Genomic DNA, 27,637 nt, shown 5'->3' with positions numbered 1-27,637 from the left:
ATTCTCGATATACATTAACCTCCTTGGTATTTTACAAGCTATATGTGCTTACCCTTATAAAGCCACTGTATATCTTCTGCTAAACAAAACACTGGACATGATGGCAATTTATTTCTCTTCTCTCTTCGAAAGGATTTAGAGTTCTGAAAGTTTAACAGCACTTTCCACGGTGAGTCGTTGTCCTAGTTTTGTGCGGTCCCATGGCCAAGAATGTCAAGTCCCACTAGAGGCTGTCAGCAGATTGAATGAATCTTTTTTCTGTGTAATTATTACTTGACACTCTGTGGCTGTTGTGAAGCAACAGGTAATACCGTCTTAGCCTGTGTTGCTGTTAACTCTGTGGCAAATGTGTTAAAGTGGACAGCACAGCTACATGTAAACTAACAGATTTCCACAATAATGAAAATTTGCCCTCTGCGGGACGATTAAAGGTATTCTGATTCTGATTCTGAATATCTGTACCTACTGTGTGAATAAATTACAGGGAATGTTTTCTCACAAAACATTTAAACTCAAGGTGGAGGAGAAGATTGTTCAGGGCTTTCCATGGTACACAAAAAATGTGTGCAGTTTGCAGAAGGTAGGCTAAAACACCAAACTGTGATGAAATGATTGAGAAACAACTCAAGCAACACTTTAGTTCCCTTCGTGAATGTGAAAACATCCTAATTTGTGAATAACTAACATTAAATCTATTCTTTGACAACAGAAGCAAAAGTGTATCCTCTTTTTTCCTGCACTTTCTATGTTGCCCTTCACTTTAATGCACTATAAAGTGGTTTAATCCGCCTATAGCAGTGTATAATTATAGTTCTAAGCACTGATTATTATTCAGTGTGCGTTATGATAATCTAAATATATGGGCAATTTATTAAGTAACTAACACTTCATAATTACTGGACAAGCACTGACATTTTTTTGAAAGGATAGAAGTGGACATTAATACATTCTTAGTTTAAAGCTGTAACATAATTACAGTTATAATGCATTATAGTATGACTGTATGTTTGTTTGCTTTAAGTGGTGAGAATAATCATTAAATCTAGTGACCACAGAGAGACTTCTCTCAGTATGATGTCTATAATGTGTTATAGCCTAGGCTTGTTACAAAGTGTTGATATAATTTCTTTATGTCAACATGTAAACAGCTAAATAATAATATCCCCACCTGGACAAGGAGACGTTAGAGAAGTTAACCATTAACATTGTAGAGGAACTTCAGCCACTTCAGCCACACATTTGAATAACGTCTGCAAACAAACTTGATATTCAGGAATGATTTTATCCCGCCGAGAATTGAAACTGCGGTTCAGAGTGAAATACACTCAGATCCAACTTTTAAAGGTTCACTATAATCGAATGCAATCCAGTATAACTTGATTAAGAAAGTCATACTGCTCATGTTAAATAGGTCAAAATGTGGTTATCATTAACCGGACTATAATTTGTTTGTCTCCTTCCTTTACAGTACATAAGAAGGGACGGATATTACAAACATCTCTAAATATAATGCAGTCAAGTACAACACCACCAGTAACTATGACGCCTACATATCATTTAAGTAACACCTCTATGAATATCTGTCCAAACAGAACATAGTAGGCCTCACAAAATAAGACTTTAAGGCAGAATAGTTATATTTGATAGCATTATATTGTGCTGTTGCTCGTTCAAATTTAGCCCGGCATGGAACTTGTCCTTGATGTTAGCTTGTCGCTGTTAGCACAATAGCATGTCAGCATTGCTTACCAAACACTTCATAGACCATCAAATATGCTTAAGTAAATGAAACACAATTCTTTAATGTGAAAACTGTACTGCTGCTAGTAAAACCGACACTGATCTCAGAGAAACTCATTTTTTCTGAAGACGTCTGACCTGTATGAGAAAGGATAGTTCCCTCAATGCTTCTGAATCCCGTAATAAAGAACTCTTGAAAAACAATAAACACTAAAGTCAATAATGAGATCTGACTTTGCAGGATGTAAACTCAGTAGCGGTGATCCTTTCTTTGAGAAAAGCAAACATATTGTCCCAAGCTGGACTTATAGTCTTTCATGGATCAAGAGTTCTGGTTGAGTATGGGACAGATAAGCTGATAATGATACCGTATGCTTATATCCACATTCACTGACAGTACAAAGCCAGGTGAAAGAGATTTATTTAGTTTCTTTGTCTTCCTCCAACAAAGGTTTTGATGTCTCCTCATTTTGCAAACTATCACATTACAATGGTATTAGGCTAACGTTTTCTATCGAAGGCAACAAACATAAACTTAATACCTTCGACATGCCTACTGAGCAATTTGGGGTTAGATAAAGACACCTTGACATGTCGACTGCAGAGGCTGGGATCAAACTGCTGACCAGGGGCGGCTGGCCCATAGGGGGCGATAGTGCACCGCCCTCCTTAAGCCAAACGAAAAAAAAAAAAAAAAAAAAAAAAAGAGAGAAAAGAGTTTATTTTGCCGGTCTAAGTCTTAATAGTATAGTCCAAACAGCAGCCTGAATATCGCTGCGACAATCAGCAGCCTGGATGTCACTGTCCAACCAGTAGCCCCGCCCCCTTGGGGCGATATCAGTCAGATTGAAAATCGCCCCAGGCGCTCTCATAGACTTACATGTTGAGACTCGTTTTTTCAAAAATCGAACGATACAATGCATTTCTATGGGCTCCGGGGGGGCTTGCCCTAACGTGATTTCGTCATACGCAGTTACGCACTGATGCGTGCAATAGTTGAACCTGGCACTGCTATTTTTTTGAACACGCCCCTTTCAGTAAATGATTCAGTTTCACAGAATCAGCAGCATGCACGTCATGCCTGTTGGGTCTGTTGGTTTTCTATACCTTTACTAAACCTGTAAACTGTATAGTGGTAAATGGAATATGTTCTGGAAAATTTTGATTAATTACAGTTTTGATTATAGTATAATTTGATTTGATTATTGCTATGGCATCCATGATGGCTATAAATTGTAGACTGTGCTAAAAGTGATTTCAAGGGCAAACTATTAGATGACAAACTATCTGTTAATGTGTGTTTTATTGTGGAACCAAATGTATTGTATATTTTATGTCTGGGGTTGCATCTAGTGGTTGAAAACCAAATTAAACAATGAGATGTGACACTGTAAAGCTGGCTATCTGACTTTTATTTATTATTATTTTACCCATTGAATGGGTCATCTTAGCCATCATCACAACTTTTGCCCCCCCTGAGAAATTTGTCAGGAGCCGCCACTGCTGCTGACTACCTGGTTTGCAGAGCATCGCACTAAGCCTTTGTTTTGTTATAAATGACAGAGGAAGTGTGTTAAACAGTGTACACCTGCGCTTCAGTTATGCATAATTACAAGGTGTAAGGGGAAGTAGTTGTGAAAACAAGTTATATGCAGTTCTCTTTTTCCACTTTGGGTTATTTCAAGCAGATGTTCCTTGGCTAATGACTGAAAGGGTTAAGCACTGAGGGATTTTAAATAAAGGTTCACCCATCTGGCAATGGTTAGCTTAGAAAACTGAGTTTCCAGAGACTCAGACTTGGTGTTTGGCCTTGAAAAACGATTTTTTGATACAGGAAACCGAGATTCTGCAGCTGTAAGCAAAACACACCACACACCTGCAAGCAGGAATTGTAACCAAACCATGACAACTTCTGCAATGTTCAAATTCATGTAAGCTGAATTTCCAGACTCAATGTGGGGTTTGATACCACCATGAAAGCCGCCCAAATCTATGCCATTAAATAAGGGCTGGTTCTGGTTCGTCTTCGAGCCAGCCCTGAGTTATGCTGCTAGAAGCATAAACTGTCCCTTTCACCAATCCTTCTTTCCTCTTAACCTGTATGCACTCATGTCTCAAAAAGTTTTTAAATTAGCATCGGGGGCATCTTTTCTAGAGTTTCTGTCTCTCACCTGGCAGGTTGCCAGTATTAAAGGTTACGTCTTCATTATGATTCATGACTGGGCCTGTTGGAGTGGTCCGGTCCAATGACAACTTTATTAAAGGCTTTGTGGGGTTTCCCCTCTTCTGTAGTGTTTTATGTGTGGCGGGGTGGTGAGGTGAAAATCTAGAGTATTAAAGTTTAATAAAAAGGGGGACCGACAACGCCACCTGGGGACTTGCACCCCAAGATATAAACCTTCAAAGATTTGGGCACAAGTTCGTACTGAGGGGTAGAGACGTGTTTTGTACGGAAAATAAACTTTTATTAATTATGAATAAAACAACAAACGAAGCTAAGGAAGAGGATGCTAAAACGAGAAAATACAGAGTCATCACGTTGTAAACAATAGTACAGTTTAATATCTTTATTACTAACAAAAGGTTTTAAAATCTTTATGTAAAAGCTGACATTTAAATCAAAACAGAAAAATAAACTGAACCTCGGTGAGATGAGGCCAGTTAATGGGGTCGCATACTACTTTGTGACACTCGGGTGCAACCAAATACTCACAGGTGCAGTCACAGCAAGTAGGTCACTCATTCGTGCTCCCCGGTGATCTCCACCACAGCAAACAGTGATACGGACTAGCCCTCCCCATATACTGGCACTCAGCTTGAATAGCAAACTAAGACTAAAAACTAAACCTAAACAAACAAGAAAATCCCAGCTGGCAAGAGGAACTAAACTAAACAAAACCAAAGTAACTATACAAAACTAAACTAAACAGCAATGAACAAAACAGCAGCAGATAAACCTAAAACAAATGGTACAACAATGGTTAAAAAATGGATGGCCATGTGGTACAAACAATTTGTATTCCTTCAGGCTCCACTTACCACCATAGGAAGTCAGCAGACAACTGTAAGGAAATATAAGCAAGTCAGTACAAAGAGACAATAACTTGTTGTCAACATGTGGTCAAAGACAGCCTACCTGCAACACCGACCATGAGGACAGGGCCATGGGGAAGGATGATTGCAGCAGGTGCCATTTATACTCTCTCTAATTAGGGGGAGTGGTTCGGGGAGGAGTCAGGCCCTGAGCTGCTTTTCCCAGCACCCAGCTACATATAGGTTTTTGTGCATGTAAATGGTCTGCAAAGGCTAAAATCTCAAAGTTTCGGAGAGGGAGTTTCTCTTTACCCGCCCTGCCTGAAAAGCCTCCATTGGACTCCTTTGTTTACTTCTGTAACATAATAACATCACTACGTAACATGTGCACTTCTATTGGCTAGCCCTCGAACAGATTGTACAGAATTTGCTAAGGGGTGGGACATCTGTAAGCGGTTGACCGATGGTTGTATGATTGTACACAATGTTAAAATAAAAATAAAATATAAATCAAACATGCTTAATTGATTTACTGTCTTTTGATATTATTTTTGTCTTACATCATTTGTAAGCTCTATCAAGCCTAGGTCCACCGACACAGCTCCTGTAAGATGTATAGAAACAAAGCTCCTATCCTTTCACGCTCTCTAGATAGCTCCTTTTTCACTCTAATATTATCTGTTGTCGCCTTCCAACAGCCGAACAGTAATGCATCACTTTCTCAGAACAGATATCCTTATCACCGTCCCACCCATGAGCCCTTCGGGTGGGAAACTCACTGACAGTTTATTATGAGTACAGAACAATCTCTAATAGAACCTCACTGAAAACGTGGGAGAGACAATGTGAGCGGATAACCGGAAGCCAAGGGGCTGCAACAAGACTTCTTGGCACAGTTTTTCCAGGAAGTCTGAAAGAGAGTACAGCTGCACCACTGTAAGACCTTACAAGTAAAATAAATAGGGAAGTAGTGATTTGTAATTATGGCAACAATACAGAGCACACAAAGGTACATAAGAGTATTAGGTTCAGGAAGAGGGGCAAAAAATTGATGAAGACTTTGTTTATTTTGGTTTCGAGAATACATTTGAAATGTTGAGAATAATGTTGAATTACCCTTTAAGAACAAGTGGGTCATTGGTATTTAATAAATATATTTGCATTTACATTGGGGAACGCTTCCTGGAGAGCAGAAGGGTGAGATTGGGGGTTTACAATTTAAATGCTCAACCATTTGTGCTATTGTGAAAAACTGATAAATACATTTAAAAAAGAATTGAACAACAAACATTTATATTGCGGAAAATAAATTGAAAAATAAGTTTGAAAATAAACTAAAAAGGTTAGAATAAAGTCAATAATCAAGAATAAACTCAAAATGTCAAGGATTAACGTCAAACTTGGGATAAAATCAAACTTCCAGCAGTAGCTAATATACTGAAAATTGGACTTTATTCTTGAATTTAAAAGCAACAAAATAAATCTCTGTTTGTTTCCTTCTCAGTGCAAGCAGAACATTCACAAAAGTAAATGATGAAGAAGTAAGGTAAAGAGGAAATAGAAGCATGAGGGATGATGCAACTCTCTTCCTGGATGGGAGCAGTTGGGGTCCCGGGGGGCTGCAGATAAATGATAAGCTATCTGTCTAATCGCAGCGCTAAGCTGATGCACACAGGGCTCAGCACCAAGAGCTCTGACATATTTAGCAACGTAATGAACCACGTTATATTTTGGGACAGAGGTGAACAGTATGCAGGAGATATTTGTATCTTTGTTTGTCCCCTTATGGGTTATTTTGTTTTTATTTTATTAAAAGGCAGGAGTTGTGCTGAACATTTTTTAACTTTCTGTATGTTTCACAGATATAATATTCCTATCTTTTAGAGGTTATACAAAGCATTATCAACCTTATTCTTACCATGCACAAAAGATATGAAATATTGTGGAAAATCAAATGCACACAATATATTTTTCTGCATTAAGAGCTATAATAAACTTTGGTTTCATACAATAACTCTTGAATGGGCAATCAAATATTACTGCCACATTACTCCGTTATTACACCCAATTTAAACAATATCATAATTATGTTACACATAGACACAGCCTGTCAAATGACTGCCCCCCCCAGGATACAGACGCTATTTAATTGTTAAAAAGCCACACAGCTACGATTTGCATAAAGCATAATCATGCCATCTTGTATTTTGCAAAAATTCAAATGATGCCCTCTGATACCGATTCTGAAAGCTGGTGTATTGAACTCGGCGACAGCAGTGACACCGAGTGGTTGCTAAAGGAACAACAGTAAGAGTTAAGTAAAAAATAATATTTATTGGACAACGTGTTAGCCTCACAGACTTTCAGCAAAAGCAACATTGTTATAAATCACTCGCATCGTAATACATCACTCACACACATTCATTCAGTCAACTGACAAAAACACTTCCCTTCCACACACACATTAACACACACCTTCACATTGTCTGCGTTAGTGGCTGGGTCTGAAGGGGAAAGGCACCCCCGTCATGAAAGGCTGAGCGGGGTACTGAGAGGAGGGGTGTGTGGGTACAGGTGGGTGTGTGGGTAGAGGTGTGTGTGGGGGGGTGTGCAGGGTGTGTCGGGTGTGAGGCGATGGGGGAATGAGATGCGCGCGGGCTGAAGGCCATCGCAGGAGAGATGGGGCTGTAGTACATCACGGGGCCGGACAACACCAACTGGAGCAAACTGAGGGGGAAAAAAGCAAGCACAAAAAGGGATTAAATGTTTGCATGGAAGAAAATATACAGAAATAATATTTTAAAGTACAATTTAAATACGTTAGAATATTTTACGGTGTTACTGTACTATTTTATAAGTGGTTTGAATTGAATTGAATAAGTCATTTTAACGCACATACAAAACAACAACAAAAACAAGGATTGAGAAACATCCACAATACATAGGGACGCCAGAAAAACAAAAATGTGACGACTAATTGTTGTCTACTCGACTTGTACCGCAACCGCAATCATTTCTGTCTATTGTCTTAAAATACTTGATAACTTCCCCAAAGCCTAACGATAAAAAAGTATGCTTTTGAAAGTGTGACGTGTGTGTTGAAGAATTGGATTTATTTGAGTTTTTTCAAAGCATTCGAAAAGATATTAAATTGTCTAAATGTATATATTATGTAAAGATGTAAATAAAGTGTAAACTGCAATTTTTCATAATAAAAGATCATTTAAAAAAATGTGTGTGACATGAAATGAGTCACTCATTTCCACTATTTATTCTTACGTCATTTAATTTGTGTTTTGTGACTCTAGTCGAAACCTCTGCATTTCAAGCACAGAGGTGAAAGCTGGGGGACCTGACGACAGTTCACTTCATTTGAACAAACCTGACAACAATCAATGAAGTTGATGGAGAAAAGTGAATGTTACCGAGGGGGGAAAACTATTCCAAAAATAACTTAGTTTGCATACAAGAAAATGTGGTAGGCAACAAAAATGAGCAGGTGGAGCCACAATGTCATTTTGTTCAGGACATGAAACTCTTGGCAGGGGGGGGGAGACCAGATGGTGGAGGGCTTTGAAGGTGAGGAACAGGAAATGAAGGCATGGATAAGTAGTTCACCGACTTGTGATGAAAATGATGGTCAAACCTGAAGACAGGTGTTGGAGTTTTGTAGCCATTTAAATTAAGAGATACAGTCTATTGTAACCACAGCCTGGAGCAGCAGGCGACCGTGGACAAGATCTTAGGTCCATTGGGAAGAAGACAGAAAAAGGTTCTTACTTGTTGTGTGGCAGGCGGGAACAGATGGCTCTCAGGTCCTCTGCAGAGACATGGAATAAGCAAAATGAGACAATCCATATGACGAGCGATCAAACCTGTTAGATACTTGTTTATTCACCAATTCAAATCTGTAGCTTTCCACACAGCTACAAAATTAGCTTATGTGGAAGCTTAAAAATCATTTTGGTTTTGGTGCGTTTGTTATAAAATATATTTTTTTTAAAAGGAAAATGCACTAGCTAGGAAACAGATGGGGTTATGTTTGTTTATTTTATGTAATATAACATGAGTTGCGTAGCCTCAATTCCTAAATGCAATTGGTAAACCAGGACAGCCCTCATGTAAAAGGGTCTATTTGTTTTATGACACTTCACACGGATGGAATCTTCGAGGTCTCTCTTATGAAAACACAATGTATCCTAAGATTATCCTGGATACATAAAAGATAAAGACATGTAGATACCAGCTTTATTGAGTGTAACAATAGCATGAAAAAACAGAGCCTTATAAAAGTGTTTGTTGTTGGATGTGAGCATTAGAAAATGACAGGACAGAGAGAGGCTCAATAAGCATCTACCAATCAGAGGGTCAGCAGTTTGATCCTCGCCCATGCAACACATAGAAGTGTCTTTGGGGAAGAGACTGAATAGCTTTGGATAAAAGGATTTGCTAGATATTATGTAACGTACCCTCAGCTGAATTATAATATTTGTTATTTCCAGTCAGAGGCCCAATAATGCAGGTTTTTTTTGCCTCTGAAGCCAACTGTGTCAAGGCACGAAAGTGTTTTGTATATTCAATGAATGTCCTCTATCGAGCCTCTACTTCCCTACAGCTTCTTTCAGTCCTCTCTTTTACCTCTGGAGCAGAGCAGAGCTCTGTTGGCCATGGACACCTGCAGAGCCTGAGCCAGCCGGTCCAGGGCGAGCTGTGGCAGCGCGGGAGTATCTGTAGATGGCGCGTGTTTGTCGGCCTGGTCCAACAGCCTGGAGAGGTCGGATGTGAGTGATGCCAGAGACTCCATCTTCAGCAGCGCCAGGCGGCCAAAAAGCCCCTTTTCATTCAGGATGTTCGGCAAGAGCATGAGGACCTGGATGTGGTGGGAGGAGACCAGTTTAAAAAACGCATAACTCAATACATGACTCGGCAGCTTTAAGGCAAGAAGAAACTATTATTTCCCACTTCGCTCTAATGCATTATTGTCACCCGAAATTGGGCGAGGCCGTCATTTTGACCAGAAGAGACGTTAGAGCCCTCATACTGTATTTCTCTAGAAAAACCCCTGAACATAATATATCAACTGCTTGCAGCGATTGGTCAACTAATCGCCTGAATTGACGACTATTGGTTGACTCGAATAGTCTTTAGTCGAGGGCAGCCCTAACGTCAACAGTTTTTCATCAACTCTGGAAGACATTAAAATGATGTAAGAGTTTGAAATAATAATCGAAGTCACTGGGAAAAAAACAAGATTCAAGATCATGTACAACGCTTTTCAGCTCCGCTTTAAGCAAATAGGCAAAACCTCAAACCTGCTTTAACTCAGACTTAAACATCCAACTGGGAGGAACTGCTTTTGCAAAATCTGCTTTTTCCATTTACAGCCATCAAACATTGGAATCGGCTTCCAGCTGAGCTATTAGGGTGCACACACTAGTGCAAGAAATAGGTATTGATATGTTGTTTTCGTCTATTATATTTGTTATTGCACATTCCTTCTTATGTGTGTATAACTTTTTTGTTTTATTCATATTTTTCTTATACATTATTAAAAACTAAAAATCCAATTTCCCCTAGGATAAACAATTCAAATCTGATTCTGAAAATGTATATTGAGCACCCGTTCTTTTCAACATAAACTCGACTGTAATTTGATTTTTTTTTGGTTTGAATTCATTGTAATATTATTGTTCTTCTTTTCTGTACTGGTATTTAGAATTCATAGATCTGTACTTTGATCTTTTCTGTGTAAGTGTTTGATGATTAAATGAGTATCTGCACAGAAACAGCACAATGGCAATGAGCTAATAGCTAATAGCTTCTCATTTAGAGATCAATGTACTTGTTTTAAAAGACATCATTTTAAATTAGATACAGTATATAAAAGGTGTGCTGTGGGCAGATGTATCTACACGCACCTGCAGGACGCTCAGATGCAGAGCAGAGAACAGAGGCCCCACCTCCGGCTCACTCGCTGTGCTGCCATTGGTCAACGCCTGCTTTTTGTCTCTGCTGTATGCTAGGGGTGCTTTAATGCACCAGCGCATCAACCCTCCTAAAGGTGTGACATCCATTGAGTTGACTGGGTGATTGCCGGAGATGGGCGTGTTCAGGAAATTGATGAGGACCAGCCGAGGGTCGTCTTGGATCCACGACACGATCATCTGGAGGAGTTCTAACGGAGGGGTGAGCTCCTCTGGAAACACACACAAAGAGAAGTGAAGGTGAATAAAAAGATACAAGTTAACTGGAAGTTCATTCATTCCGATGGGAACATCTTCATTGTTTTTGCAAAATTCTTCCTTTCATTATTTTATAATCCCAAATTTGCCTCAAGTTTGTTGAAAAACGTGACCATTTATCAGCGTTAGATAGTAGCCTATGCTAAGCATTTTATGCTAAATTCTTGTGGAATGGGCTAAAATTTAAATAATGTTTCCATATAGCTGGCACATAAAAGTGCATTAATCTCCATGGAAACCTCCGTCATCTGTTCCGATTTTCCCCAAACTTTTTCTGTTTTTTCATCTGGAATTTGCCTTGAATAGCTGCAAAAGTTTTGACTTTTCTGGCAGATTAAGGAATGCTAAAAAACGCTAAAAAAATGCACGCTAACTTCCTGTGGAAAGAGTGAACTGTTTGAATTGTGTAATAATTGCATAATTAAATAGAAACAAATTCAACTAGTTTAATTATATGAATCAAAGTTTGATGAAAGTGCGTGAGTTTATTATTACATTCATTTAAACGTTCTATTGTTCTGGTCCTGTTTCTGTGTCACATGGGGGTCATGCACAATATAATGTACAGAATTACTGTCACAAATCAAAACTGTGTGGACACACGGAGTTAGTCAACAAACAATTGACTGAATGCATTTTACTGCCCAAAAACATTTTTACGAACGGAGAATCTCTTTTTATAGTTTTTCAGGGCCCAGTTTTTAGACGTGTTTTGGTACTTTGGTGTTGTCCCACCTGTGGTGAGGTCATAGAGCATGGTGACCGCAGTGATGAACTGGCAGCAGAAGCGCGGGCTGGCACTGTGGATGTTCTGCAGCGTGGGCCCCGAGCCCGGCACCAGACTACAGTAGTCGTCTACGAGAACCTGAGCCAGGCGCACGCAGTACACACGGTACGTTCTCTGCGGGACACAAACATAACCACTTTATAAAATACTGGAGGAGTTGCAATAAAACACGCACAACATTTGTCTACCCAATTTAAAGACTTTCGGTAAAAAACTCAAACTGCATAGAAGTGAAAAAACACAGTTTAAAAAAAAAGGTAGAATACGCAACAATAAGACGACGAGATGACCAGAAAAATCAAGCACACGTTTGTCTGTTAATCTATATAATATATACTGTATGTCTATGCTTCTGTAGTATAAGCGTATATTCCTTTTACTGCAAGATTTTGGACTTTTTCAGAATATTTTAATTATCCACAATATTTGATATTGTTTGTATTTGGAATTGTTAATTCTTTATTCCACTTTGTAAGTATTTGTATTTTAATGTCTGAACACACTGCTGCTTCCGTCGTGTACTTGGATTAATTTCCAAACCTTCAACTGTTATTTTAATCAAAAGTCTGTTTCATTTGGTCCGCTGTAGCCCCTTGCGCATGAGTCAGCATTCAGGCTGTCGGTGGGAAGCGTTCTTCAATAGACTTTTACATCTGATAAAATGTCAAAATCTCAACAGGGAACTACATTTACTGTGTGTGGTGCGTGAACATCTGGATCTTAAGTATTCTTTCAAACAAGTTAAACAAACACTAGCAGCAGCAACAGCGGAGTGGAGAGAAGGGTAGTTGTCGAATTGTCCAGAAATCACCTCCTATCGTCTTTTCCTATCCACTATTCCTTGACCTCTGTGTGAAATGTCAAGGGGTTAAGGAATAGTGGATAGGAGAATTCAAAAGGACTTAGGAAAAGAGGCTGCGGTGCCTTGAGAATCCCACTGCACTTACACTATCCAACGTATTTATGATATGCCAGCGCATGTTATAAATGTGCCTCTGCTGTTGGGAAGTACAGTTTCCTATACCCTGAAAATTCTCCTTAAGTTTAAAACAAACAAGCTGAGCAATCATTTGTGGCCACTCAGCGAACAGCCCTTCCAAGACATCAATTATCCGGCAAGCTGTGTCGGAGAAACAATGATTTGTAAAGTAACACCAGTTTATTCTGAGTTTTTACCATTGGTATTGCCCTGGTCAATTAATTTTGGAGAGTAAGAGTTTTGTTATTGTTTTTATTGAGAGACCCTTAGTGTCAGAAAGTTACATCTTGTGCGTTTAATGCAGATTTTATGCATGTTTGAATCCTCACCTGTAACCACGTAGCAGCACATTCCAAGATGGGAACCCTGCCCACAGCAATTGCCATGGAGACAAGTTTCCCTAAGAGCGCCATCCGACTTTCGTCAGCCTGGTTGCCTTGGAGACCAAAGAGTGCGGAGAACATGAGCTGACGGACAGTATCGCGGCTCTGTTCCTGGAAACAGCTGCACATGATCTCCAACAGCTGGAGCTCCTGGAGCGCACTCATCCTCTGAAAGAAACACACAGACGATGAATCGGCTGCCCCGATGTGTGTGTGTGTGTGTGTGTGTGTGTGTGTGTGTGTGTGTGTGTGTGTGTGTGTGTGTGTGTGTGTGTGTGTGTGCGTGCATGTGTGTGTGTGTGTGTGTGTGTGTGTGTGTGTGTGTTTATACAGTGCAAGTACATTTTGCTGGCATTACCCTGGCTGGTGTGTTTCTGTCCTTTGGTGCATGAAGAATGAACTCCTCCACCAGCTCCTGGGTTTTGGAGTCCACCTGAGGGGGCTGCCGGCCAGACTGCACCATGTTAGAGATGTAGATGTCCAGGTGATACAGCAGCTCCTTGGCTGCACTCAGCACATCGCGAGGCAGCAGCGACTGACGGATGTCGCCCATCACCACCTAACAGAAACCAATACAAAATGTGACACATGTAAAACCTTCTTTACAAGTAAAATTGATCAAAGTTGAAAACAGACATGATAAAAAAACGCTTAACAATAAGTTGATTGAATGCGGTAGGCAACTGGGATTTTCAACATTTAATGGATGGGCATTATGGTCTTAAAAGAGTTTTTCCGGTGTTGAAAATTAACCATAACACACAACACTTCACTAATCTTCAGCCATTGTTTACTTTTCCATTCACGAAAGACGAAGAATGCCTGAAAAACGAAGACTAATAGAGCGAAAGTAATATCCAAGTCCAGTTTAAACGTTACATTTCCATCAATTTATGTCGGCGTTTCAAACTGTAGGTTGTAAGTCAACTCTTTTTTAGGCTGAGGAGCTCCACAGTCAATCGCTCTCCTCCATCCTGCTACAGCTAGGGCTAGCAAGGTTAGCTAAAAATACTGTTTTGTATCCGGCAGAAGCCTCAATGTGCGTTAGTTATGGTCTGAGCCATTAAATAAATCACAAGTATTTAGTTAAGGTCTTACCTCTTGGGAAAAGCCCTTAATATACTTAATAAATTAGCCGACGTAGTGACTTGTGAATTGTCTCAAGCCGCCGAGGGTGACACTTCCTGTTGTACGGAAGCCTGCGTGGGATCAAAAGCATGCAAAAGGCATTTAACATACGTGCTAAAATGTCAATACAGAAATGTATTCTGTAGGTGCGACATTAAAATCATAAAAAGCAATGTTACCCAACAATTACGTATTATTTAAAATCCCAAAATAAATCATAATTACATAAAATGTAATATTTCAATGTAAAACGATTGAAATATGCATGTGTTATGGCTCTACACTTATAACATATCCTGGTATAGCAAACAAACACTTAAGGGTTAAATGTTTTAATGTATTCATAGTCTTAAACGAGCATATATCAACTCATTCCGTTATAGACTTGTATTTATTTCATTTAATTTTATTTGTATTAGCCTATTTAACCAAGCAAAACAATAGTTTTACGTGGTTTTCTTTCCAAATGTATTCATGATATAATCTGTATGATATGTGTTAACTACTTTTAAATATGGTTTTTTTCCTCAGCATACTTGCAATAAGCAAATCAAAAAGTCAACATAAAAAATGAATGCTGAGAGAAATAATGCAACAGAGATATAAACACATATGTGTTGTTGTTTTCCTTCTGTACAGGAACTTTATATCATATCGAAAATCACTTTGGCACATTAATCCTTTCTAATCTACACAGGCGCGCGCGCGCCAGGCACAGGACCGCCTGCTGGGGGAAAAGAGAAAGAGTGTGCACGCTCGGCTGCGCGCTCCCGCGTGCAGCACTTCGGTCTCTAGCACTTTACCGTCCCGTCGAGTGATTCACAGCATCCCGCAAGATGACCATCAACACCATGGCTAAAGGAGGCTGGCACCGGGATCAAATGTCATGCTTTCGAAAGGTAAGGCCATAATATTCTGTCTCCTTTAGTTGCATTATGTGAAACAATATACTGTATATCTAAATTTAACCCTGAGTAAATCCGACAACATGGTGCTGAAGAGAACAAGTTATTAAAGGTTGGAACATGCAATGTTTATCTGATATTCTGACTCAAATGTGTGCCTTTGTGTTTAATATTTTCAGTTTTCTTTACTTCTGCATGTGCATGTGAATTTCTGTGTTTTCCCTTGACAGATGGAGAAAGTGATCGTGGCCATGCAGGACCCTGACATGGGCATGAAGATGAGAAACCAAAGGCTCCTTATCACAGTCATTCCACATGCTATGACAGGTGTTTGTGTGTGTGTGTGTGTGTGTGTGTGTGTGTGTGTGTGTGTGTGTGTGTGTGTGTGTGTGTCCGTCCTTATGTCAGGGCGCATTACCTTCTGTGTGTGGACATGCAGCTCGTGTGTGTCCCAGCAACCATGCATAATGCAGCAGTGATTTTTGGAGACTACTGTGGTTGCTTTTCTGAGTAGAGTGAGGAAGTTTGTTTTCTTATTTCTGTCTCTTTTTTCTTCAGGCCGTGATATTATTGACTGGCTGATGAAGAAATATAATATCTGTGAGGAAGGCAAGTAATAATACATTTTGTGTGTAAAGAGTATTTGTTGTGGGATTTCCGTTTCCCTTGCTTGTTGTGTATCGTTGCTTTGTAGTGTTGCCAGGATATGGTGTTTTCTCTCAAGCTGACATGGTAATGCTTTATGTGTGTAATGTGGGGGTAAAGGTTTCACGTAAACAGAAATGGGGTGAGCCCCAGAGGATACAAGTTTGATTAACTCACCTGATGATCTGGGTTTGATTAGCATCCCCATGGAGCTTTTTAACCACAGGAGACTTTTCCGTACCAGAAGTAAATTAGAGGTTGGAAAAAATAGCCCATAGGTCCCTTTTGGCCTCAGAGCAGACTTAAGGAGGAAAGAGAAGAGCCAGTCAGCAAGGGAGAGAAAGTGGAAAGAGCTGATTAGAATGCATCGCACAGCTCTTTTTTTGGGGTAGCTGTCCATCATAAAGCAGGGCTCTCTACAAAATGAGGAGAGACTGAAGATTGATGAGGCATTTCATCACTGGGTCTTGATTTATGAGAGATGCTGACAGGGTGCAAATGTTTGATTAAAAATCAAACAAATGTATTTCAGCTGCAGAAATAAGTGGCCTCTTGTTGGTTAATCATAGGATTTCCTTTATGCGAAAATGGCACAAAAAAAAGAAGAAGCCGTTTTTTGGAGTAAAATATGGATATTTCCTTCCTTTCTCTGTTTTATATCATATTAAAGTGAATATCTTTGACAAAATAAGCCACCACCATGGAATCAGAGAATCTGGGATGGATATATTTCCAAATTTCATAGACTTTAAGATGAATTGATAATAAAAATAATTGTTGGTTGCTGGTTTAATAAGCATTTAATTGATTGATTATTTATTTTCCATGTTAAGGAGGTTCAATTTGAGAGCTTTATGGAAAAGATCTTTCATGAGACATCAAACAAATAAAAACCTGGATAGCCTCATCTGTAATTACTTAGTGCAGCCTAATAATGTCTCCAATAAATAGACATCAAAACATTTATGGTATCTTTAAAGGTCGGAGTAAAAAGCTGGATGAAGTACTTTAAATGTAAAGCCCTGATGAGTTTCTTCTCTGGTGTTTCACAGAGGCGCTGCACCTCAGTGGCAAGCTGGTGAGGTACGGGTACATTTACCCTCTCAAGGAGCCCCGATCTCTGGTGTTACGGCCTGACGAGTCGCCCTACCGCTTCCAGGTTAGTCACTCATTCCCCAGTATATTATTTTCATCTGCTGGTACAAGAACACACAATCCAGTGTAAATGCTGTATCACTTTTGGCTATCCCATCTCACTTTTACACTTTCTAATCCCCCATCCTTCTGCCCTGTTACACCTCTACTGTTTGACCCACTTTATGATCGATCTTTATCAGAAATAAGAAAAAATGTTGCTTGTTTTTTCCAGACTCCTTACTTCTGGACTAGTACCCGCTGGCCTGCATCAGAGCTGGACTATGGTAAGACAATCCAAAAACAAACTGAGGGGTAAGAGGAATTCTCAGTTAAGTACTTTGATGTATTTAATGGGATGGAGAACATTTTTCACCCACTATCACATTTAAAAATATTAAAAAACTACCAATAATTCAAAGCAAGACAGTTCATATGAGATGTATGCAAAACATAATGGGAGAAAACCTCTTAACCTCTTATTTCTTTCCTTACTGTTTTTGTTTTCCTTTGTACATGCCGTCAGCAATCTATTTGGCTAAAAAGAACATAAGAAAACAAGGAGAACTGATGGAATATGAAAAGGTGAGGAACGTGTGTGTGTGTTTAAGAAAGACAGAGAATATGTCAGTGCATAATGAATTATGCAGTAGTCCGGGGTACCAGGCCTCCTGTCATTTTAACTGTTCACTATTTTAGTCCTCTTCTCTCTGTTTGCATTTCGTATTCATCCCTTGTTCTTTTTCCTCTTCCTTTTTAGGAGAGGTACAGTGTGTTACACAAGAGGATCAACCACACCTGGGACTTTGTGGTGATGCAAGCAAGAGAGCAACTCAGGTACTCTCACACTCATACACACACATACACCGACAAAAATACACACACATACACCGAAAAACACGCGCATACTTACAGTGTGATTTATGTTTAGAGCATCCAAACAGAGGAGGAAGGCAGACCGCATTGTTCTAGAATGTCAAGAGCAGGCCTACTGGCTCATCAACAGACCCCCGGTACGTTAACTCTTAAACTACTCTACTGTGATGTATGAACTATTTACTACACTTTACAATACTATACTAATACCATACTATACTAAACTATATTGTTCTCCACTGTAATGGATTAGACTATACACTACTATACTAAACATATTATACTAAACATAACAAAACAAAACTATACTATACCATACCATACTATACTATACTATACTATACTATACTATATTTTTCTCCACCGTAATGGATTAGACTATACACTACTATACTAAACTAAACTAAACTATACTATAATAAACTATACTATACTATACTTTTCTCCAACATAATGGATTAGAGTATACACTACTGAACTATACTTAACTATATTAAACTATACTATACTATACTATATTATTCTTTTCCGTAATGGGTTAAAATATACAGTACAATACTATACTGTACTGTACTATACTATACAATAGGATATTCGATACAATATAATACTATACTATACTATACCACACTATACTATACTTTACTATACTATATAAGAATGCATGAAATACTAATATGAAGTGCAATACTATGCTTTACCATATTAAACTATACTATAGTTCTCTTTACTGTGATAGATTTGACATACTACACATTACTATGCTATGCTATGCTATGCTATGCTATGCTATGTTATGCTTTGCTATGCTATGCTATGCTATGCTATGCTAAGCTATGCTATGCTAGACTTTTCTTTACTGTGTTGGATTATCATAAATACTAAACTATAGTTCAGTAATATTCATAATAGGCTACAATATTTTGCTATTTTACTAGATATTAGAGTGCACTTTACTTCTCTTCAAATATGTTATATATTATGCTATAGGCCTGCTATCCTGTACCATGCATTACTAAACTTGCTTGTATTATATTTTCAATGTACAATGCTGTAATATGCTATACTATAATATTCTTTGCCATACTTCTATAGAAACATGTTTTACAGAATTAACTCTCTGAAGTCCCACTAATGTTCCCTCACAGTCCCTTTCGCCTCACACATGAAATATTCAACCCATCTGGTAAAAGCCTCAGCTGACAAAAGGGGAGGAAGGAACAGAGAGAGAGAGAGAGAGGATGGAACAGACCCAGAGATAGATATCAGTCATCATATTCATCTTTCTTTATGTTGCCCTAACATCATAGCAGTCCATTTGTTTTTAGAAATAGACAGTAAGAGAGGAGGATCAGAGGGAAAAGTGGGTGTATTTCTGTTGGGGGAGGGAAGGCTGCAGGAAGGCAAGTAGAGGTACTGTGGGCAGAGGAGAGGGTGAAGCCGAGGGCAAGGGTTTGCAGGAGGGACTCCATCTTGTCTTGCCCTTATAAATTAGGGACGAGGACATGGAGAAAAAGAAAGAGAAACTCAAGAGTAAAAATCAGATCCAGTGGAGTGGAAAGCTCAGGGAGGGATAAGTGCTCACTAACACGCACATCTCATCACACACACACACACACACACACACACACACACACACACACACACACACACACACACACACACACACACACACACACACACACACACACACACACACACACACACACACTACACTTAGTTACTAAGTGTGCTTATCTGTGAGTATTTGTTTTCAGCCCGGGGCACGTAATGTGTTGGACATGGGTCTGGAGAGACCAAATAACACCGCACGAGTTACAGTGGTCAGTGACATCATCACGCCTTTAACTTCCTGTTTGACTGTTTATTCCCCTCTGAAAAACTCAATGTGATAACACCTCTCCTACTTTTCTCTTCTCTCTTTATTTGTATTGCTATGTTTTTTTTTTTTTGCTGCTCGGATTTTTTCAAAGTAAGTGTCCAAGACAGCTATGTTATACTGTACGTTGGACAATGACAGTATATTATAATGTTTTAAAGGGGCCCCTTTATGCTTTTTGGGGTTTCCTTTTCCTGTAGTGAATTATATAGGTTGTTGTCTTAAATCCCCCCCGCCTAAAACGCCACGATTGTATTCCTTTGTTTACTTCTGCCAACATAGTGACATCACTATGTAACACTTGCGCTTCTAACACATTGTACGTGATAGGCTAAGGGTTTGACCCTTCACAGCAGAGCCGGCCAGCTAATCATTGACAGACTGGGCTCTGGTTTCAGACAGAGGGTGAAAAGAGGCAGTATGAGAAGAATAAAGACCTTTTTGAAAATGAAAGCATGGAGGCATGTCACAGTAGAGGCACAAAATACAAATATGAACCTGAAAATGAGCATAAAACGGCCCGTTTAAAAATATAAATAAAGGTTGCTTTATAGTTAATGCCATGAAATGCCATACAGAAATTACGGCAGATTAAAACAATTACTAATAAGCAGCAAAAAATAAAAATGACGACCTGTATATAATCTCCAACTGTGCATTTCTCATTTCCCAGAATATATAGGGTTTTAATATTTAAAGCCTTGGCTGAACCCATATAGAAAGCAGGGAAGCTGCCTTCTACTACTGATATGATTAAGTTGAAATGAATAATGCAGTTATTGTGTGATTTAACGTGATGACACTGCGTTTCTCTCACAGAACTAGAACAGCGAATACTACAAAAACGAGGTAAACATCATATATAATGTATACACTCTCACTTTAAGTACATTGAGTGTACCTTATAGCGCATTATGTGTGTGTTAACATTTGCACTTCTTGCCTTTGTTTACAGATTGAAACCTGTAAGAGGGCACTTGGAAGAAACCGTGTAAAGTCATCCATCTGCTTAGAAGGGTATGTGTCAGTTTGACGAACACACGTGCACACACACACACACACACACACACGGACTAATGGACTTGAAGTCCTGCAGCGTAATTCAGGTCTCCAGCACACACACACACATATAAGGCTTAGTGCGCCCACTATAAGAGCCACTAATGGATGCTTCCTGAGCATGCTTCCTCCATTAACTGTTATGATCTGCAGCACTAATACAATAATACCGTGTGTGTGTGTGTGTTTGTTTGTGCTTTTGTTTTTGTGTGCGTGCATGCCTCTGCATTTGTGTGTACGTCCAGTTTTGTGAAATACAGCGAGCAGTACCAGAACCATGACCCCATTATGCAAGGATGCCTTCCAAGCAACCCCTGGATCTCTGATGACAGCGCACATTGGACAATGAATTTAGAAACGTGAGGAAAAACACATAATAAGCATACACATTATAGCAAATCCAAACTTCTCTATGGTAGTTCAAAAATATTAATTTAGTTGAGGTAGTTTCAGATTTTGTAGCATCTCTTTACATGTCATTTTGTTTTGTGTGTTTGCGTGAGCAGGGTACCTACACCGACACGTCTTCGAGTGGAGCGTTGGAGCTTCAGCTTCATGGAGCTTCTCAATGACGAGATGGGGAGGCGAGAGTTCATGACCTACCTGGAGAAAGAGTTTAGTGGTAAGAAAGATTAACAACATTTTTTGAATTTTAGCTGAGTGGGAGATATCAACAGCGATGAACTTTCATTGCTATGCCGATGATACACTACTGTATATCTTTTTATCATACAGTGACACTTGCCTTAAAAAACTTCGATCATAAGACTGAGGGAAATTCTGTGTACAAACCTCAAATCTAAAGCAAGTGCTACTGTTTCTCTCCAAGGAAGATAAGAGGAGACCTATGCATGCTTTTATCACTAGCAAGCTCAATTTACTGCAATGCTCTACTTTCTGGTCCACCTCTGAATCCTATAAATAAGCTACAGATCGTGCAGACTACACCAGAAGGAGAGCACACATTCATAGAACCTTTAAACCATCTTTCATTGGTGTTTAAATAACTCAACGAACTAGCACTTGAAAATTTGCCAGACAGGCTCGCCTTGTATGTTCCCTCTAAATCCCCAAGGCCCTCTGACACTGGGCTTTTAATTATTCCCTGGGTGAAGACCTTAGGGGAGGTTTAATTTACTGTGTAGGGTCTATGGTCTGTGCTTCTGGCTGGAAAAGCCTGCCAGAAGAGGTGAACGGACCACCATGTTTCAATACCCCTGAATAACCTGAAAATAAATCACAAAACATACTTTTTTAATTAAGTCTAAATCTTTGAAACCAGTCATCTCTACTGAGCTTTTTTCATTACACCTCATATTGCAATTACAGAAAAAGCACTTTATAAATTAAAAAAGAAACAGTTAAATCAAAACCTTAAAACGTTTGGTTATAAGGTTTCGTAATCAGAGTCAATTAAACTTCAAATTCAAACACAGAATATCAAATATTTCTTTTAGCTTTTTCAATTCAAAACTAATTTCTGTTTAACATGTTGAATCACTATTATATGGTAAAAACTGGAGATGGAATACTGCAAACCAAGTAATATATGGAGAAGCATTTTGCAATAATAAAGACTATAACAATTAATTGAAATGTTATCATAGGAAAATAATCTAAAATCAATTGTTACTCTTATAAGCAGTCAGCATTTCATTATCTCCCCTACTAACATTTTCCAATCCCAGCGGTGATAATGGAACAGTTGAGGTAGTGGAAGATTCATTTCATGATACGGTCATTTGAGAGGATGGAAAGAATAGATAAGGAAGAGGTGAGCTGAAGAATAAAAGGGATCTGTTCATCCATGCACATGAAATATTACCAGGAGCTGAAGTTTTCCGCAGAGGACAGCCATGCTATAAAAAGTTACTAATTGTTTGTCACATTTCCCTGCGTCATTGTTGTGTTATTCACCACCACACGTACCCAACACCTGATTATCTGTCTCCTTTCTAGGTGAGAACCTGTGTTTCTGGCAGGCCTGTGAGGATATTAAGCATGGAGAAAGTTCAAGGATCGTCGAGAAAGTGGAAGAAATCTACAGGTAAGCGTACATGCAAACAAACAAACTGAAATAGACACATATATAAGTCAGATGACGGCCATTCTCTCATGTGATTCAGAAACTTCCTGGCTCCGGGAGCTCCTCGATGGGTCAACATCGACAGTAAAACGATGGATAAAACTCTATCGGGGATCAGACATCCACATCGTTTTGTCATGGAAGATGCACAAATGCACATCTACTTTCTCATGAAGAAGGTTTGACATTTTAACCACTGGATATAAATCTTAAAATACTGTAAAATGATCACTTCTTGTCTTAATGGACCATACCCATGGTTATGCACCTTGTGATAAAAGTCACTACCTAAGCGAGTTTCAAAAATCTGTTAATTGTTAATCATACCATTAAAAAAGGGAAAATCAATTGTTTTCTGTATGGATTTTGGTTTAACTGTAGATATTATTGTATGTCATCAGCATATTTATTCTAACTAGCATGGGGTTTCTGGATTGTGTGGATAAGAAGCACAATACAAACCAAACAGAGGTTCCAGTAGTGACCCCTGAGGGACGCCGCATTTGATGGCCTTTCCTTTAGTGAGCATACAATTCAGAAACCAAAACTGCCATTCATTCAGATCAAATGCAAACCAAGACCATTTAATTTGATTAAAACATATATTTTCTGCCACCTTTAGGTAGAAATAGTATCTCTTTTTCTTTTGTCTATGAACTAAAATCACATCTAAATGGCATATTTAAAGGTAGCCGACAGTCATCAGAACATGTTTAGCTGATAATCTTGTATTTCTGTGTGTGTTTGTGCATTTAGGACTCTTTTCCAAGATATCTGAAGTCTGACCTATACAAAAACATGCTGGCCAGAGCAATTGTCCCCCAGGAAACAAAGAAAAGGTAACATTAAACATTAACTACCACTTTCACTTCACTATTACTTACATAAATACATTATTTCTCCAACATCAAACCTCCTTTATTGCTGTTCTTCTTCTCAGTGTGTTCCCCTTCATGAGACGCCAGCGCCACTCGAGCCCCTCCCCTGCTCAGGTTGCCACCCAGGCGACAGAGGAAGGCGGGAATGCCAAGGGGGCCGGGCAAGCAGGTACCAACTCTGCAGCTGGCTCCAATGTCTGATGCTGGGCAGTCCTCCTCTGTCTCCTCTTTCAAGTCAAACTGTCTGATGCTGGGCAGTCCTCCTCTGTCTCCTCTTTCAAGTCAAACTGTCCGCATGCAAGCCAGAGCTTTACTTCCACTGCAACATTACAAAAGCTAGGATATCAACGGTAAAGCTTCTTTTCTGAGCACCGGTGTTAATGCATACCTCAGCGGCGCCACATTTTATTCCCAGAGCACTGATATGGACTGATCTAATATCAGTCCAAAAAATCTTTCCTGTTGTATTTGATATTGACTCCTTAAAACAAGTCTTCCCTTTTCCCTCAGTAGCTTTTATATAGAATATTCTCTGTATCTCATGAGCAGGTTTAGCAGAAAGATTGTTCAAAAAGCAACAGAGATGTAAAATATGTATTTATTCAACACTTTGCCTCAGCATGTGTGTGATTATCGTGCAGTTTGCTTGTTTTAATCATTCCATGCCAGAGCTTCACATTGCAATGGTTGTTGCTGTTAATTTTGCTCGAGCATGTTTTCATCCCAATAAAAAATGTCACAACAGCATTCTGTGTTGTGTTGTGCTCTCAGTGCTGCATGCTATGGTGAACAGTGCGTGTGTGTGGATTTGTAACCAGGCTTTTTCTATCTTCACTTTCTTTCATGTGTCCTGTTTCTATTTTAAGCACAGAGCCTTTAGTGTGTTTTTTTTTGTTGTATTTATTTAACTCCAGATGTGAAGGCTTTGTACTATTGAATAATAGACTTCCAGTAACTCAGCCCATATGATAACTACTTCAAAAGGCTCAGGTCTGTTTCCATGTTGTTCTCTTTTTCTTCCAGTGCTGTGTCTGAACTTGGTAACTTCTTTTTACACCTTTCCCCTTCAGCTAATAACTTTCAGGTTTCACTTCCAGCAGCAGCTTTTTCGTACCGGACTGGCTCCATCTTCTGGCTGCATGAAGTCAAAGTAACATAAATGTTCATACTCACTGTAAATAGGTGGTTCCCACAGGGATGGCTTGTGCCACCTGAAAGGGAACAAATCTCCCCCCTTCATTACAGGTTAAAGCACATTTAAGTAGGACACACATTTGTGTCCCTACAGTTTTAAATTGCAGTTTTCTTAGCCAATAAAATGGAAATCAAGTTGCATTCAATTTATATAGTATATACAGTGGGGCAAAAAAGTATTTAGTCAGCCACCAATTGTGCAAGTTCTCCCATTTAAAAAGATGAGAAAGGCCTGTAATTTTTATCATAGGTATACCTCAACTATGAGAGACAGAATGAGAAAAAAAATCCAGGAAATCACATTGTAGGATTTTTAAAGAATTTATTTTCAAATGATTGTGGAAAATAAGTATTTGGTCAATAACAAAAGTTCATCTCAATACTTTGTTATATACCCTTTGTTGGCAATGACAGAGGTCAAACGTTTTCTGTAAGTCTTCACAAGGTTTTCACACACTGTTGCTGGTATTTTGGCCCATTCCTCCATGCAGATCTCCTCTAAAGCAGTGATGTTTTGGGGCTGTCGCTGGGCAACACGGACTTTCAACTCCCTCCAAAGATTTTCTATTGGGTTGAGATCTGGAGACTGGCTAGGCCACTCCAGGACCTTGAAATGCTTCTTGAGAAGCCACTCCTTCGTTGCCCTGGCGGTGTGTTTGGGATCATTGTCATGCTGAAAGACCCAGCCACGCTTCATCTTCAGTGCCCTTGCTGATGGAAGGAGGTTTTCACTCAAAATCTCACGATACATGGCCCCATTCATTCTTTCCTTTACACGGATCAGTCGTCCTGGTCCCTTTGCAGAAAAACAGCCCCAAAGCATGATGTTTCCACCCCCATGCTTCACAGTAGGTATGGTGTTCTTTGGATGCAACTCTGCATTCTTTCTCCTCCAAACACGACGAGTTGAGTTTTTACCAAAAAGTTCTATTTTGGTTTCATCTGACCATATGACATTCTCCCAATCCTCTTCTGGATCATCCAAATGCCCTCTAGCAAACTTCAGACGGGCCTGGACATGTACTGGCTTAAGCAGGGGGACACGTCTTGAACTGCAGGATTTAAGTCCCTGGCGGCGTAGTGTGTTACTGATGGTAGCCTCTGTTACTTTGGTCCCAGCTCTCTGCAGGTCATTCACTAGGTCCCCCCGTGTGGTTCTGGGATTTTTGCTCACCGTTCTTGTGATCATTTTGACCCCACGGGGTGAGATCTTGTGTGGAGCCCCAGATCGAGGGAGATTAGCAGTGGTCTTGTATGTCTTCCATTTTCTAATAATTGCTCCCACAGTTGATTTCTTCACACCAAGCTGCTTACCTATTGCAGATTCAGTTTTCCCAGCCTGGTGCAGGTCTACAATTTAGTCTCTGGTCACCTTTGACAGCTCTTTGGTCTTGGCTATAGTGGAGTTTGAAGTATGACTGTTTGAGGTTATGGACAGGTGTCTTTTATACTGATAACGAGTTCAAAAAGGTGCCATTAATACAGGTAACGAGTGGAGGACAGAGGAGCCTCTTAAAGAAGAAGTTACAGGTCTGTGAGAGCCAGAAATCTTGCTTGTTTGTAGGTGACCAAATACTTATTTTACCGAGGAATTTACCAATTAATTCATTAAAAATCCTACAATGTGATTTCCTGGATTTTTTTTTCTCATTCTGTCTCTCATAGTTGAAGTGTACCTATGATAAAAATTACAGGCCTCTCTCATCTTTTTAAATGGGAGAACTTGCACAATTGGTGGCTGACTAAATACTTTTTTGCCCCACTGTACATTGCCTTCAATCTTATTCCCTGAGTAGTGGTTAGTCTTAATTTTCCATTTTGTAAAATAGAGTAATCCTGTGGTCCCTTTTTAGTTTGGTTTGTTGATCGTTGGATTGGCAGTTAAAGCCATAGACACAACAGTGCATATCGAGTATTTTGTTTAAAGGTTTAAACTAAAAGGTTTAATCTACTTTGCTAGCGGAATGGTTAGTCCACAGGTTGCCGTCGATGGTACCCTTCAAAGATTCCCACCTTGGTGTTGATGACGTCACATTCCCATTCTGTATTCATGACTAACAACTTTAATGTTACACATGCATTTTTAACGATAACATAACTTTCAAAATCAAGCTGACAACTTTACAACACAGCCAAACATCAAGCAAATGCAACAACAGAAGACATAGCTAGCCAGCGAATTTTACCTACCCAGTTTCAGTTGCCCACTTGCATGGCTTCGGTTCTGAAAACCTCTTCGTCCCAGCTGTTCAAAGCTCCTGGGGTACACTCCCCAGTGCTCCGAGGTCCTAGTACTGACAGAATAGTCACTTGAAAAAAGCTTTATTCTTTGCTAAAATAGCACAAACTGTTGCTAACATTAGCTTCAGTCAGCTACTGAGCTGTTAATTTAGCAACAAGTAAAGATTTATTTCACAATTAGTAAATTGTGCAAGAATTGAGTTAGAGTAGCTGGAAAATATCAAAGTGAAATCATAAAAACAAACATTTCTCCATAAAGTATGTGATCCAGTTTGACCAAAATCAACTTACTGCCTAAACACCTTCCACTTGTTTCGTATTTTGAAGCTGTTCGTTTCGGCTGAAATAGTTACATAATTGTTCAACACCATTTTGTGGGAAGACTTTTATTTTTCTTTATCCATTTGAATATCTTGAGACCCTCTGAGTCATCCCAGTTCGTGAATCA

At 39.3% G+C, this 27,637-nt stretch overlaps 2 protein-coding genes across 3 annotated transcripts; one reads left to right on the top strand and one right to left on the bottom strand.

The window, feature by feature from the left end:
- Positions 1-7,087: 7,087 nt before the first annotated feature.
- Positions 7,088-14,358, bottom strand: ints15 (integrator complex subunit 15). Its single transcript, XM_063885144.1, is given in 9 exon segments — positions 7,088-7,378; positions 7,380-7,500; positions 8,554-8,593; positions 9,412-9,643; positions 10,692-10,969; positions 11,751-11,916; positions 13,111-13,332; positions 13,523-13,723; positions 14,263-14,358. Coding segments are annotated over 8 exon segments (1,368 nt in total). The 5' UTR covers positions 13,718-13,723; positions 14,263-14,358; the 3' UTR covers positions 7,088-7,264.
- Positions 14,359-15,057: 699 nt separating this feature from the next.
- Positions 15,058-24,481, top strand: rgs11 (regulator of G protein signaling 11). Of its 2 annotated transcripts, XM_063886345.1 has the most exons (17): positions 15,058-15,191; positions 15,428-15,524; positions 15,756-15,806; positions 16,895-17,001; positions 17,212-17,263; positions 17,503-17,561; positions 17,737-17,813; positions 17,908-17,989; positions 19,610-19,675; positions 20,557-20,580; positions 20,687-20,748; positions 21,036-21,149; positions 21,297-21,412; positions 22,750-22,837; positions 22,917-23,055; positions 23,633-23,715; positions 23,817-24,481. In XM_063886345.1, the coding sequence occupies exons 1-17, from the start codon at positions 15,129-15,131 to the stop codon at positions 23,953-23,955; spliced, it is 1,419 nt and encodes a 472-aa protein (XP_063742415.1). In that variant the 5' UTR covers positions 15,058-15,128; the 3' UTR covers positions 23,956-24,481. The 2 variants fall into 2 exon arrangements, with proteins under 2 accessions (XP_063742415.1, XP_063742417.1); XM_063886347.1 differs by lacking the exon at positions 19,610-19,675.
- The last annotated feature ends 3,156 nt before the right edge of the window (positions 24,482-27,637 follow it).

Source organism: Eleginops maclovinus, chromosome 6 (assembly GCF_036324505.1).
Source record: "Eleginops maclovinus isolate JMC-PN-2008 ecotype Puerto Natales chromosome 6, JC_Emac_rtc_rv5, whole genome shotgun sequence".
NCBI lineage: Eukaryota > Metazoa > Chordata > Actinopteri > Perciformes > Eleginopidae > Eleginops > Eleginops maclovinus.
This window is presented reverse-complemented; position numbering and strand designations above follow the sequence as displayed.